This window comes from Zootoca vivipara, chromosome 3 (genome assembly GCF_965207765.1).
Source record: "Zootoca vivipara chromosome 3, rZooViv2.hap1.1, whole genome shotgun sequence".
Classification (NCBI taxonomy): Eukaryota; Metazoa; Chordata; class Lepidosauria; order Squamata; family Lacertidae; genus Zootoca; species Zootoca vivipara.
The window spans coordinates 76,371,941-76,386,430 of NC_142586.1; the positions used below are offsets into that span (position 1 = coordinate 76,371,941).

The following is a 14,490-nucleotide window of genomic DNA, read 5'->3' on the forward strand; positions in this document are numbered from 1 at the left end:
GTTTGTAAAATCTTTAGTGCATACATTATTCTTAGCTGCTAAGCAGATCATTCCTACCCAGGCCATGTGACCTGGTTTTAAAAATCCCTTTATTTTTCACCAGTCTTACCCGGGGGGGGGGGGGCATTCTCTGTACTTGTATGCTTCTTCCTTTGGTGCATGTGTGTGCCCCTTCGAAGATGATGATGACATAGCCATAGATTTGCACTGATTTCAAAAATGACCACAGTTACTCATTTAGAGGAGCTGTTTGCTGACCATCCAGAAATACCTGTTTTTGGACCAGAGATGCAACCACAGTTGGAAGCAAGCAAGTATTCCAGTGGCGGTTTTACCACCACCTTTAAAAGCAGTTACATCATTTATTATTATTATTATTATTTTAAACACCGAAGTGCACCCCCTGCTACCTTTATTTTTGGCAGGAAAGGAGCGAAATACAAAATACTTGTCCGTGTCACTCATTTAGGATGGCTTGTTCCATCGCATGGTTCTTTGGTTGGGTCCTGCCAACTCCTGGACCATGAATCCTTCGAGAGGAGCCCACATTCAGAGAGAGCACCTTTCATTTTCAGGTAGCTCGCATGATTCACAGCTGAGCTTTCTAGCCACATAGCTGTCACCGGAGAGAACACTTATGTTTTCTGGAGACATTCCTTACATTTCCCCTTGCCAGGGGCTAAGAGGCCTCCAAACATTTCTTGGGATGCATAAGTCATGTAAACAAACCCATCTTCATCTTTGTAATTCTTGTAGACTTCTGCCAGTGTTAGAGACATGCTTGCTAAACTCTTGTTGTTTACCAGCATATAGAAAGCTTGTGTAGAACTCAGCGCCATTCTGCTTCTGGGTAAACAAAGAAAAGAGAGAGCAAGTATTTAAAATGTGCAAGTTATTTCATGCTATGCCAATACAATCCTAATCCAGGACAATGTACTCAGTGCTTTTGTACCCTTGATAATACTTTATAACGGGGCTCATTTATTATTGGCAGGCTTGACTCAAGGGCATTTTACACTGTTTTCACACCTACAGAAGAAAAGTGGGCTGCATGACATCATAGTGACACTGGGTGATTGACAGGTGGGTAAATTCCTCCAGTCCATCAAGATGGCCCACCAAGGATGAGGGAACCCAGAATCTGGATTTTTTGGAGAATTTTTTACAGCTTGTGTAAGTTTTGCCACTGAAAACTGGGGTACTACTTTTACTCCACTGGTGGTAAGCAAACTTTAAACAAATTCTCCTTAAATAGATATTTAAGACAATCCATTAGGAACTGGGAAGGGGGAATCAACCACCATGCGCCCAGTTGTGCACATCAGTGACCATTCAGACAAGTTTTGGGACATTAAATGTTCAGAAAGGCCAAGTAAAATAGTAAACAGGTTGATTATAGAGGCCTACGTTGTTATGAAGCATATATAGTTCAAATTATTCCAAGAGACATGTTTACATGATAGTTTTTTAAAATAATTTCCATTCAATTTCCCATCTTAACAAAATAAACATAAAAACATTACAATATAACATAAACTAACAAAGAAAGAAACCAAACCAAACAAATCTAACTTTTAAACATCCATTTTTCTGATCACTGTCTTATGGACTTCCCCTCCCCCCGCCCTTTCTGATTTTCAATTTTTAATCCTCTTTTGCAATTCCCTTTATCATAATTTTTAAATCCTTTTCGTTATATTCTTTCATTTTATATCCTACCCCTCCCCCACTACAATCCATGAGACCCCCTTGCCACCAGAGAATCCCCAAGTGCAGTAGGAGAGGAGACGCAGTCCTTTTTGTCATTGAAGCCCCCCACCCCAGTACCTCCCCCTGCCACCCAGAAGGTCCAGGGTGAGGGAAGAGAGTAGAGGCAAAGGGACACTCCATTATCCTTAAAAATCATAATTAATCAATTTTATTTACACTTATTTTCCTTTATCATTTTCACCATCTTAAAATATTTTCCTCCTTTTAGCCTATACACCCCTTCCAAATTTCTTCATAACTCCAATTTTATTATTAAATTCCATTCCATTTATATTTGTACACAATTTTCTTCCATCCCCCTCTTAACTGCAGATACCTTAATTCTCCCAATTCGCACCTTAATAACCATAGTTTTCACCCCACTCCCATTCTCCAATGTCTCCTCCCCATCATCCAAGTTCTCGCCCTGCCACCTCCCCTACCTCCCCTTTGTTCTTTTCCAACCACTGCTGACAGCACCCTTTACCATTGTTTACATGACCGTTTCCCTAGGGTCCATCAAGTTATGGATTGAGTGGGAAAGTCATTTGCAGTACTGACCTCAGCTACAGAAAATGGTAGCTAGATGTCCTTTAAGACATAGCCACAAATGCTACACCAGGCATCCCCAAACTGTGGCCCTCCAGATGTTTTGGCCTACAACTCCCATGATCCCTAGCTAACAGAACCAGTGGTTGGGGAAGATGGGACTTGTAGTCCAAAATATCTGGAGGGCCGAAGTTTGGGGGTGCCTGTGCTACACGATTGAACAAACAAAATCCATTAAAGAAAATCCTCTCCCTAATTTAACCTCATCACTTTTGGGAAAGTTGTTGCTTACTATAACTCCTGATATTTACATTTTGTCAACAGTTTAGCTTGACTGTGCAGTGCACATAACATTGGTGCAGAGTCAAAGATGAAGTTTAATAAATTTGTGTCCCATCCTTCCCCCAGGAAGCAAAGAATTATATCTGTCTAATAAACCATGGTTTACTGGAATGTGCAGGCACTTCTTCCTCCCCTTTATATATCCATTCTCTCTTGCACTGCTGTTAGACAGATTCCAGTGCTTGTTAAAGCACAGTTTCTAGTTACATCCAAGCTATGTCAGATTATAAACCGTAGTTTGGAACCAGAACTAATTCTGGTTTATAAGATTAAAGCCACAGTTTCTCAGTTTGGATGCAACAGGAAACTTTGGTTTAAAACCCCCTAAAAGCTTTTTAATTATGCTGCATGAGGGAAAGAGAAGGGGATAGCAGGCAGGTGCAATGATTATTTATTAGACTGAGATAGTAGCATCTGAACTGGGCTGATTTGTGAAATTGTTCCAAGATTCATAGTTTAAGCAAGTATTTGAACCTAGGCTTATTGGTGGTAGGACAGATAGCTAGTTTCCAGAGGTTTATAGAAGTGTCAGACCCAAATACTTACACAGATTATCTATATCCTACAGCAGCAGAAAGGTTTAGGTGGTAAAGGAAATACCTAAACAGTTATGACCATTCCTAGCCTTCCAAGAGGAACACATTTCTAGGTGATATAGCAGAGTAGAGCAAAGTTACTCCTTCCCCACTGTCTAACTCAGGCATCCCCAAACTGCGGCCCTCCAGATGTTTTGGCCTACAACTCCCATGATCCCTAGCTAACAGGACCAGTGGTCGGGGAAGATGGGAATTGTAGTCCAAAACATCTGGAGGGCCGAAGTTTGGGGATGCCTGGTCTAACTGAAACAAACATATCTATTGTTACAAACACACACATTTAGTCTTTTTTTTTATAAAAATTTTTTAGTTTTTAGGGAAACCAGCAAGCGCTGCTCTGCTTCCTCCCCACCCTCCTCCACCAAAAAGCATTGCAGAAAAGTTTAATATGTTTCTAATAAGGTACTAATTTTCACACAAAGGAGCCAGTGAGTGGAATATTTATTGGGGACCAGAACATCAGCTACTATTGAGAACGTACAGTAACAAATTATATGGAAACAAGCTACTACTGACATATTGTAGGATAGGAATTGTTGGATAGGAAAGCTATCCTACAAGATAAATCCTATAAAAAATCCTAGAACTCTCCTCTGTATTTCACTCCACCTTGGAAAGGTTGTGAACTGAGAAGGCAAACAACTGTATCAGTCAGAGAGGTCAGACCGCTTGTTTAGGACCAAGGGCAGATTGCTGAAACGTAGCACATTTCCTAAGCTGACTTTAGAGAGGCTGTAGCTCAGGGCTACTTCTGACATTACTTTTCTCCACTTGGATTCTGAAACATGCTGGAAAGGTGCAGCTATAGAATGCCCACAATCTTTGAAATGCGCAAGTAGTTAGAAAGCATGAGTCACATCTGCGCTGGGTCTCTCTCACAAAATTTACAGACTGCTGCCTCCTGTCTCAAGCTCTCCAAGGACCTCTAAAAGCTCCAAAACAACAGAGTAAAAAGGGCTGAATGTGACGCAGTCTGGGTTTGAGCCAAAGCATCTCAGGGGAAAATGATTTTGTGCAGCGAGGGTTGGGGAGGGCAATCCGTGCCCTTGGACAACTGCTGCTAACCTCAATTAGCTTGACTTCATAATGCAGGCTCCAGGGGTGCCAACTTGAATAAAATACTGCCCTGCATAATTGATCACATGATACAGCGCGCGCGCACACACACACACACATACTCACCATTTGAATGAAAATGGCCATCAACTTGCCCCCCCCCAACCCGCTTCAAATATTTCAGGCATGTCCAACAGGTAGATCGTGATCTACCGGTAGATCACTGGATGTCTGCGGTAGATCACTGATAGATGATTGGCTCCCCCCAAAGAAGTTGAACAACTGTGGCTCCCCTAAAAAAAGCTCAACATTTTACCTCCACCCTGAAAAAAACTCAACAACTTTGACCAACCCGAACCCCCCCCCCAAAAATGGGCCTTTCTCCTTCCGAAAAAAAGCTCAACAACTTTGACCTGAACCCCCCAAAAGGGGGTAGATCACTGCCAGTTTTTAACTCTGTGAGTTGATCGCAGTCTCTTGGGAGTTGGCCACCCCTGAAATATTTTATCGTGGGGGCCGAAACCCCCACAGCCCCTAGGAGTTGTCTCCTATAGCAGGCTCCTTATAACCCCAAGACAGAAGGGTTACAGATAGAGAAGGCTTGGAATACTATGGCTCAAATGAAACACACAGACACTCACTACACGAATAGTTCTGTGTGCCCTAAGAACTTTTGGAGTTATGGTTCTTGAACTCCAGTCTGTCCCCCCCCCCCCTTATAACAAACTGTTCTCGAAACTGGGGAGGATTAAAAAGCAGCTCGCAATATGTCACAAGTAATCAGTTCCCCCCCCCCCAACACTAGCAGAACACTTTGGAACCTGGTCTCTAAGAGGGAGGTTTCATCAGCAGCTCTGAGATTAAAATAAAGAATCCAAAACCTTGCTAAAAGATTTTCTTATTCTTAAAATCTGGGAACTACAAGCTTCTTGTTTTGTTATTTTTTTAAAAAAATCACCATTGATACAAACACAAAAAGAATGTATCTCAAAATATTGTGTGTGTGTGTACGCGCAGGGGGAGTGGGCAGTAGCAAAGACTACATTAATCTAACAGATTTCTTACCACAGTCTTGTGCAAACAAGAAGGAATCATTTGCAAGAGAACTCAAAGGATCTGAGTCCCATCAAAGCATGGAAGGGAAAAATCACAGAAATGTGCTGAGTAATATAGTACATATTATCACATAGTTTCCAAGTTCTTTCAGAAGTCTCGCTGCAAAAATAGATTACAAGCAAGAGAAATAGGCAGAGGAGCATGGAGAGTCAACAAAATTAGAAGCCTATCAAGACCTTGCTACATACCTGATGATAGTTATAAACTGAGTCATGGTCAGCTCCTGAGGCACAAGAAACTTGGTTTTGTCTAGCAGGGGAAGGTACTTTTCTTTCTGGTACCTTTCAACAATAACCTGTTTTTAAGAAAGAAGGAAACAGGTTTTAAAGCGAAGTAGCAACAGAGCATGCTGCACAACAGCACTCAAGAACCAGGGTGGCAATTCTAAGCACACTTCCTTGGGCAGGAAGATCCAATGATGCCACCAGTATGATTTGCTAGTGACTAAATAAGCACAGAATCCTCGATAATTTGAAAATGTGCAATGATCAGTAATCAGCAAAGAAAAAGGGAACGGAATAGCTACTTACCGGGACTTTTGTTGGGAATTTCCCTCGTATGCCTGCAACTTCTTCAACCCGGGTTGCTATGCAGAAGAAAAGCAAGGATCAATTGCCTGCATTTCTGCATGCCCAACCTTGAACACACTCGGAAGCATAGGTCATTGCAATCAATGGGCTTTTGAGCGAAATCTGTAGCCTAGTCCAGATCAGTAGCTGGAATCCCACAGGCTTGATACACCTAGACTTCACCCTGCTCCTAGAGCCCACAGTGCCACCCCCCAACATTATTCCAGAAATTATTCTTATTTCCAAATAAATGTGCAGCCAGTTTGGAGTCTGGTTGGTTAGTAAAAGGCTCCTTCTGCAACAACTTACCAAAACTCTTTCTTTGTTTAAACGGTCTGACATGCTGGCAGCTATGTAAAGGCTGCATTTTCCCTTTCAAACGCAGGCTGCCTTTTCTTCTCCTTTTCCTTTTTAACCAGCGACTCCTGCACCGGGACAGCTGCCGTCAAAATGTACCGTTCTTAAAAAGAGCCCCCCTTATAAAGACCTGCTTGTGACATCAGCCTCGCTCCTTGCCCTCCCTCCCCTCCATAAGCGGTGAGGGGTGGGGTCAGGCTGGCCTCCGCAGGGTTAGGGAAGGCGGCAGCAGGGTGCCTCGCGGCCAGAAGAAGGCTCCGTTTCTAACCTACAGGGTGGAAAGGGGTCTCTGCCCCGCGCGCAGCGCATGGCTTGTTTTACGCGCTGTGGCCTGTGCTGCTGCCGGGCGCTCTTTGGTTTAGATCTTCTTGGGAATAGTTTGCTGTGTGACACAAAGCTCAAGTCTTTTGCAAAATAAATCCAATGAACCGCTTCGCATTGATCCACGCTGCAACCTGGCGGGAGGGAAGTGCTATTGAACCCAAAGGGGAGTTACATCTTAGTAAACATAAAAGAGGATCGGGCTGCAAGTCCAGCAGCTCGTTCTTAATTGCTGCGCTTTGCAACGGTGCGAGATCTTCTCCTTCAGCTTGCTTTCATGTGGTGAAGGGGTTACAGCTGCATCGCTTGCTTCCTCCTCTCGTGCCGCCCGCTACCGTGGCTGCTGTGCATGTTTCGTCTGGAGGAAGTCCCCTTCCACTGCGTCGAGAGGGGTAAACTCCCATCTCACTCTGTGTAGGATCGCGCCCTTAGCAGTGACGTTGCTTCCTTTGGAAATGTGACGCAGGCAAAGCGGGAAAGCTCTTTGCGCCATGAATGGTTTTGCTCCAAGTTACTGAGAGCAGGTCAAGGTAGGACTCCCTCAAGAAAGCATTGTGTCAGCTAAAGCTACAACTCTGCTCTGCTTTATTGGAGGTTCGAATGAAGTGGGACTTGTACCTAAATGCGCAAAGGACTAAGCAGCAGTTTTCATATTACTATCAGTTTGTTGTAGGTGGTAGAAGAGCCTGGATAGCTCGGTTGGTTAGAGCTTAGTGCTGATAACAGCGTGGTTGCAGGTTCGATCCCCGTATGGGACAGCTGCACATTCCTGCATTGCAGGGGTTTGGGCTGTAGATCATCCTTAGGGCCCCTTCCAGCTCTACAATTCTGCGATGGAAATGTGTAAAGCACTCCAGCCTGCACTTAGTCCTTGAAAAGGTGCTGGCAGTGTAAGTTGCTCTGTCCCAGCTCCTGCCAACCTAGCAGTTCGAAAGCATGCCAGTGCAAGTAGATAAATAGGTACCACTGCTGCAGGAATGTAAACGGCGTGTCTGGTTTCTGTCACGGTTGTCTCATTGTGGCAGAAGCGGTTTAGTCATGCTGGCCACGTGACCCAGAAAGCTGTCTGTGGACAAAAACCAGCTCCCTCGGCCTGAAAGCAAATTGTGCATCACAACCCCATAGTCACCTTTGACTGGACTTAACCATCCAGGGGTCCTTTACCTTTACATTTATAGTGATTCAAAGTAGTGGCTGTGTCTGGGAAAGCAGGAGCAGAATAAGCCAACCTTTGCCAAATGTTTTGGACTCCCATCCGGCCTCAGGGCACCAGGTTGGCATAGGCTGGGATACCCCAAGAGGAGCAGCTGTTTTATTATGGCTATTTCGCTCCTCTCCTGGTCTTGCTGCTGCTGTGCTACCTAAAGCTAAGCCATGGCTTCACTGTTGCATGTGGACACAAGCTCATGGCCCTGCCTTCTCAAATATAGCATGAGCAGTTGGGCAAGATCGGCCCTTAGTTGCAGCTCATGGTTTGTTTGGAGCAAAACAAGCCAAGTTTACATGTAAGGGGTAAAATGAAATGGGTTATGTCCGCTCAGCATCTCATTCTAGAATCAATGAAGACTGAGTAATTGTTTTTCCTACATACAGTATCAATATATCTAGATCTACTGCATAGTTTTTGCCCCCGAAAAGTGTGTTTTAAGCAACTACTTTCATTCTGAAAGACCCAAGGATATTATTCTAATGGCTGTGGATGTTTCCTTGAACTGGCAATTCATTTGCAGGGGTGGTGTCTATGGTCAGTGTGAAAAAGCAATTTAGCAGTTGAAAGGAGAGGGACTGAAAAAGGCAGAGTTTCTAGCAGAAAATGGATGGTGGGCAGCCTTGGGTAGGCTGCCTAAGTTCTCTGGGAATTCAATGTAGGAATCAGTGGATCTGCTGCCTGTTGTAGAAGTTCCTGGGTGCTCCCCCCCTCATGCTTTCCTGTGTATATGTTAATAGATAAAACAAATATTACAAAGACAATGCAAATCTTCTCTGCTTTCCCATAAGATCACAAGGAAAGTCATGCTGGCTCAGGCCAAAGGCCCATGTTGTCCAGCTTTCTATTCCCACAGTGGCTAATTATATGTCTGCGGGAAGCCCACCAGCGGGACATGAGTGCAAGAGCACTCTTCCAAGAAAAAAACTTAAAGGAAACTGAACTTTGTAGCTGTGTTCCTGGAAATAGGAAAGTGGGGAATTGCTTTTTACCTAGGGCCTGGCAAAGGGCACATGATACAGCAACCTTGCTAAAACTAAGCAGGTCTAGATCTCATCAAGTGCCTGGATGGAAGGCTGTATTCTACCTTCAGTTCCATGAAAGAAAGGAAGGATATACCGGTAGATGTCACATCCCAGCCGTCCATAAAATAGCCCAGGGGGGCGTGATTTTACCACAACAGTCCTGTGAAATGGAGAGAGAATAGCTTTCCGAGATAAGGTTGGCTCCCATAGTAGGTTACAATTCTAAACCCACAACACGTTACACGTACAATATATTATGGAAAAGTGGAATTGTTTCTGGGTAGTTACTGCTAGTGCCTGGCAATTGATGAGCATCTTGGGTGCTTCCTCCCTCTCGGGAATAAGCTGGCCTTTTAAATACATTGGTCCCAGGTTCTTTAGGACTTTATATACGGACAGTAAGTCCTTGAAAATAGCTTGGTAGCATCCTGGCCACTGGTGCAGCTCCCTCAACACAGCTGTTATCCGTGATCAGTAGCCAGTGCTCAGGTGATAGCATCCAGGCAGTAGAATTGTGCTGCACTTCTGAAACAGCCACAAGGGTAGCACCACATGAGCCCACCACAGCAGTCTATCCATCAGGTTACTGAGACTTGAGCCACCCTATCCAAGCCACTGTATATATAAACTGATTTTTTAAAAAGTTATCTCACGTTCTTTCAAGCGCTGCACAACTGGGAAGCCAAAAGCTTAACAGATCTGACATTGCACAACTTCCTATTTTATCATTTTTTATTTTATTTTATGGTACAATAAGTAAACAACTCATTTGAGAAGTGTATATATTGTTGCAGAAGACAATTACATCACCTATACATAAGTGTGATAGCCATATACATACATGCCTATACATTCATAGCCATAAGTGTCATGCCAAAGAGTCCCATGCATTACTGGAGGGCAAAACACATGCTCATTTAATTTTTCCCATTCAGGTAAACTTTTTCATCAAAGCTAAGTTGCAGAGTTGCTGCTGCCAGACTAACATCAGGTCTGTTTTCCTACAGTGTTTATAGTAAGTGTAAGGTGGCCGACTCTGGGGTTACGGCGCTCATCTCATGTTATTGGCCGAGGGAGCCGGCGTACAGCTTCCAATGACAAAGCCGCTTCTGGCGAACCAGAGCAGCACACGGAAACGCCGTTTAATACCTATTTATCTACCTGCACTTTGACGTGCTTTTGAACTGCTAGGTTGGCAGGAGATGGGATCGAGCAACGGGAGCTCACCCCATCGCGGGGATTCGAACCGCCAACCTTCTGATCAGCAAGCCCTAGGCTCTGTGGTTTAACCCACAGTGCCACCCGCGTCCCATTATAGTAAGTGTAGCTGCAGTTAATATAAGTATAATTAAAATCACAAGTTTGGTTTGGAACGGAATGACAGTTTTTATTCCCAACTGCTAAATGCATAGCATCTCATTTTTTTCAGCTGGGATTTCACTTTAAATTCCATTATGTTCCATTTACAGGCATAAACAAATGTGATCCAGATCTCGGAGCCTCCTTCAGGAGGTAAGAGCCAGGGCCAATAACGGTCAAATGTGTACTGTCCTCAGGATTGCCTGCTCTCTCTCTTTATTGGCTAAGAAAAACAAGACCCTCCCCTCCATGTATTTACATAGTCTCTTGTGCCACCAGCTGGTTCTCAGGATCTTTACAAGCAGTGTTTTTATTCTAGAAAAAAAGGTGTCAGTACTTACCATGAAGTTGTCACAGTATACCCTTGAATACCCCCAGAAAAAAAACACTGCTTACAAGTACTAGCTCTGGTACAGTATTGATACAATAGCCCTATAGTATTTCCAGCCTGTGGAATGATTCTGGGAAACAGACACACAAACATGTGTAACAACTACCTGCATAAATGGCCCTCTTCTGTTCAGAAAGGCTTGCATCTGAATTTAGCCTGCCCGTGAGTGCAATATATCTTCCCTCACTTTCATCGGTGATCTCTCTCGCTAGCAGACCGATTTCCTCAGCCCTCAAAATTACCACTGCTACTTTTGTTAATTTGCTCCTACCCCTCCCTTGACTTTACAAGTGTGGCTGCAAAGGAAATTGGTCCCTTATATATACCGACACACATTTCTTACATTTATATGCCATCTTCCGTCATGGAACCCAATGCATATGCAGGAGGTTCCCAGGCAGTCACACACCCCACACCCCCGGCACTGCCCAGACCCAGACCTGCTTAGCATCATCAATGTGGTGGGGGCCTCATGTTTTCAGACTGTACTCCTGGCACCAGGGTAAAATTAGCTGGTTGTGAATGAAATGCCAATTAAGCAGTGTATAAATCTTGCTAAATAAAAGTGGGTCCAAGGAGAATGGGTGGGATAAATAAGGTATAATTCTTGCAGTGAGATTTTACTGTATCTCCGCTAAAGCAACATCTATCCAGGAAGTTGTACACCTTATTTTGTGTGGTCGCATTCAGGAGAAAAGGGCTCATTATGCAAAAAGACATGGGTAAGGAGTAGGAATCAGACGACAACGATTTTACCAAAAATGAACAAGAGTTTATCTGCATTTGAATAAGCACTTGTGTCATCAAGCTACTATCTGAAGCATTTAGCTATCGGGTTCAGGGGATTTCCCAAGAGTTAAATTAGGCTGCTGCGCATGTAAACAAAGAGATGCCGACTTTATTTGAGATGGAAGCTCCTGTTATTTGTAGTCTTGAACTCAGGCTTAATTTTTAACTCCATCCAGAAATTTAGTAGCTTTTGGCCTTTTATTTGTACAATATTTTTATTTTCTCAGCTTTCTTTTCACCTTCATTAAAACAAATGTATATCATCTTGTTTGTCCTTTGAAATAACTCATGCAACATGACATTCACACAATTGATGCTATGCTCAAGACATAGAAGGAAATGAACTTCAAGCTCGTCCAAACTAAATAGTGTATTGCATTTTCATAATGATAATGATAATAATTTATTATTTATATGCCGCCCATCTGACTGGGTTGCCTCAGCCACTCTCGGCAGCTCCCCACAAAATATTAAAAACACAATTCAAACATAATTCAAGCTGAATGCAAAATTGCAACTTCAGATATTTATTCCAAGTGAACTTTGTGCCCAAACTGCAAATACTGAGAATACAAGGGGTGTGGCTGGCAGATGTGAGCAGTGCAAGGTATGGAGAGAACTCCCACCCTGTTGTGTGTGATTTCTCACCTCTCACACACAAGGTGGCTGCATTTCTGGGGATGTGGAGGGATGTTGTCCAACAAACAAACAAACCAGAGCAGTGTGTTGAATATCAGGTCCCCTTATCAGCTCCAGTCACCGTATTTTATGGGCCTTTCTAAAGTCCTCAGATTGCTCTTGCATAATTGAATTCTGATAGCTCTCATGTGTCTACGTAAGCAGTTGAAGCATCCGTTGAAAACTATGCTTGCATAATGAGATGAGTGTTTGGCTTAAGTATAATTCATCAGCCTGTTGCTTGAAAACAGCGTTTTATTTTTACTTTTTATCTTGTTCTACTCACGCACGAGAACAGTAGCAAAAGAGATGCTGGCAAATCTTGGCTTGCCCAAGGCTTCTTTGGTGGAGCCGGCATCTGAACCTTGCATCCCAAATCAAACCTATTCTTTAAACTGCATATTCTGTCTAGTTAGCTGCATATTCTGTCTAGTTTCTGCCATCAGAAGTCTATTCATGCCTCATTCCTATTGAAATCAATACAACTTAGCCTTAGTTGTGATAAGGGTTTCATTCCAAGTTTTCAATGGGGTTTAGATGCAATCTGCATTTTCCTATTCAACTCCCTTCTGTCTCCATTTACTACCGTGTTTCTCTGAAAATAAGACACTATCTTATACTTATTCATAGAGTTGGAAGAGACCACAAGGGCCATCCAGTCCAACCCCCTGCCAAGCAGGAAACACCATCAAAGCATTCCTGACAGATGGCTGTCAAGCCTCTGCTTAAAGACCTCCAAAGAAGGAGACTCCACCACACTCCTTGCTAGCAAATTCCATTGCCGAACAGCTCTTACTGTCAGGAAGTTCTTCCTAATGTTTAGGTGGAATCTTCTTTCTTGTAGTTTGAATCCATTGCTCCGTGTCCGCTTCTCTGGAGCAGCAGAAAACAACCTTTCTCCCTCCTCTATATGACATCCTTTTATATATTTGAACATGGCTATCATATCACCCCTTAACCTTCTTTTCTCCAGGCTAAACATACCCAGCTCCCTAAGCTGTTCCTCATAAGGCATTGTTTCCAGGCCTTTGACCATTTTGGTTGCCCTCTTCTGGACACGTTCCAGCTTGTCTGTATCCTTCTTGAACTGTGGTGCCCAGAACTGGACACAGTACTCCAGGTGAGGTCTGACCAGAGCAGAATACAGTGGTACTATTACTTCCCTTGATCTAGATGCTATACTCCTATTGATTATTTTTCCTTTAAAAACCCCCCACTATGTCTTATTTTCAGGGGATGTCTTATTTTTTCCTCCTCCTCCTCCTGCCGCGGCTGGCATTGCTGCTGCGCCTATCATATGTCTTATTTTCGGGGTATGGCTTATATTCCTTGAATGCTTAAAATCCTGCTACAGCTTATTTTATGGCTACATCTTATTTTTTGGAGAAACGGGGTATCTGTAGAAAGACCTGCTGTTTCTTTTGTAACATGCGGAAATGGCCACTTGCCCCCTTGCCTGGGTGGGCGGCTGTTGCGGCCCCTTGTTGATCCCATGATCTCAGCCGGCTGTTGGGAATTTCCCCGGCTAGCTATGCTGCAAGGCAGGACTGCCTCCGTCAAATTCTTATATTCAAACTGGCCAATTAGGGGCCAGCTAGTGGACAGAGCCTCCCAGCCAGACAGTGAGTTGGCTGCTCCAGTCTGCCAGCATTGCATAACAGCCAACACACATTATTTCCTATGCAGTGCAAAAAGGATGAGATGTCTTGCAACCAGCACACTATCATGAAGTTGCAGCATTAGCCTAGCAGCTTAGGACAGTGTGGTTTTGCCATATGAGGACATTCATGTGTTGGGCATGTCCTGAAGGAATATGATGCAACAACTTCCCAAAGCTTAAGCAAGTCTGTTTGGATAGGAAACCACTGGGGAGCCCTGTGCATGCCACCTTCAGTTTCATCATGGAAGAAAGATTGGATACAAGTGTAATAATTGTATTGCGAAAGCAGAGGATGGCATAGTAAGGAAAGAGAGTGAATGGTTACAGTAAAGGCAATCCTAGCCATGTCATCAGAGCTCCTTACACACCACCCCTTTGTGCAAAAGTAACATTAAGAACACAAATCATGAGTTGTTTGTTGTTGTTTAGTCGTTTAGTCGTGTCCGACTCTTCGTGACCCCATGGACCATAGCACGCCAGGCACTCCTGTCTTCCACTGTCTCCCGCAGTTTGGTCAAACTCATGTTTGTAGCTTCGAGAACACTGTCCAACCATCTCGTCCTCTGTCGTCCCCTTCTCCTTGTGCCCTCCATCTTTCCCAACATCAGGGTCTTTTCCAGGGAGTCTTCTCTTCTCATGAGGTGGCCAAAGTATTGGAGCCTCTGCTTCAGGATCGGTCCTTCACAGCTGATTTCCTTCAGAATGGATAGGTTTGATCTTCTTGCA

The 14,490-nt window shown here is 43.8% G+C and overlaps 1 protein-coding gene across 1 annotated transcript; it reads right to left on the reverse strand.

Annotated features, from left to right (window-relative positions):
- Positions 1 to 342: 342 nt before the first annotated feature.
- Positions 343 to 6,873, reverse strand: MAP1LC3C (microtubule associated protein 1 light chain 3 gamma). Its single transcript, XM_035110559.3, has 4 exons — positions 6,287 to 6,873; positions 5,939 to 5,994; positions 5,597 to 5,703; positions 343 to 846 (listed from the first exon to the last, which is right to left on the reverse strand). The coding sequence occupies exons 1-4, from the start codon at positions 6,342 to 6,344 to the stop codon at positions 636 to 638; spliced, it is 432 nt and encodes a 143-aa protein (XP_034966450.1). The 5' UTR covers positions 6,345 to 6,873; the 3' UTR covers positions 343 to 635.
- Positions 6,874 to 14,490: the final 7,617 nt, after the last annotated feature.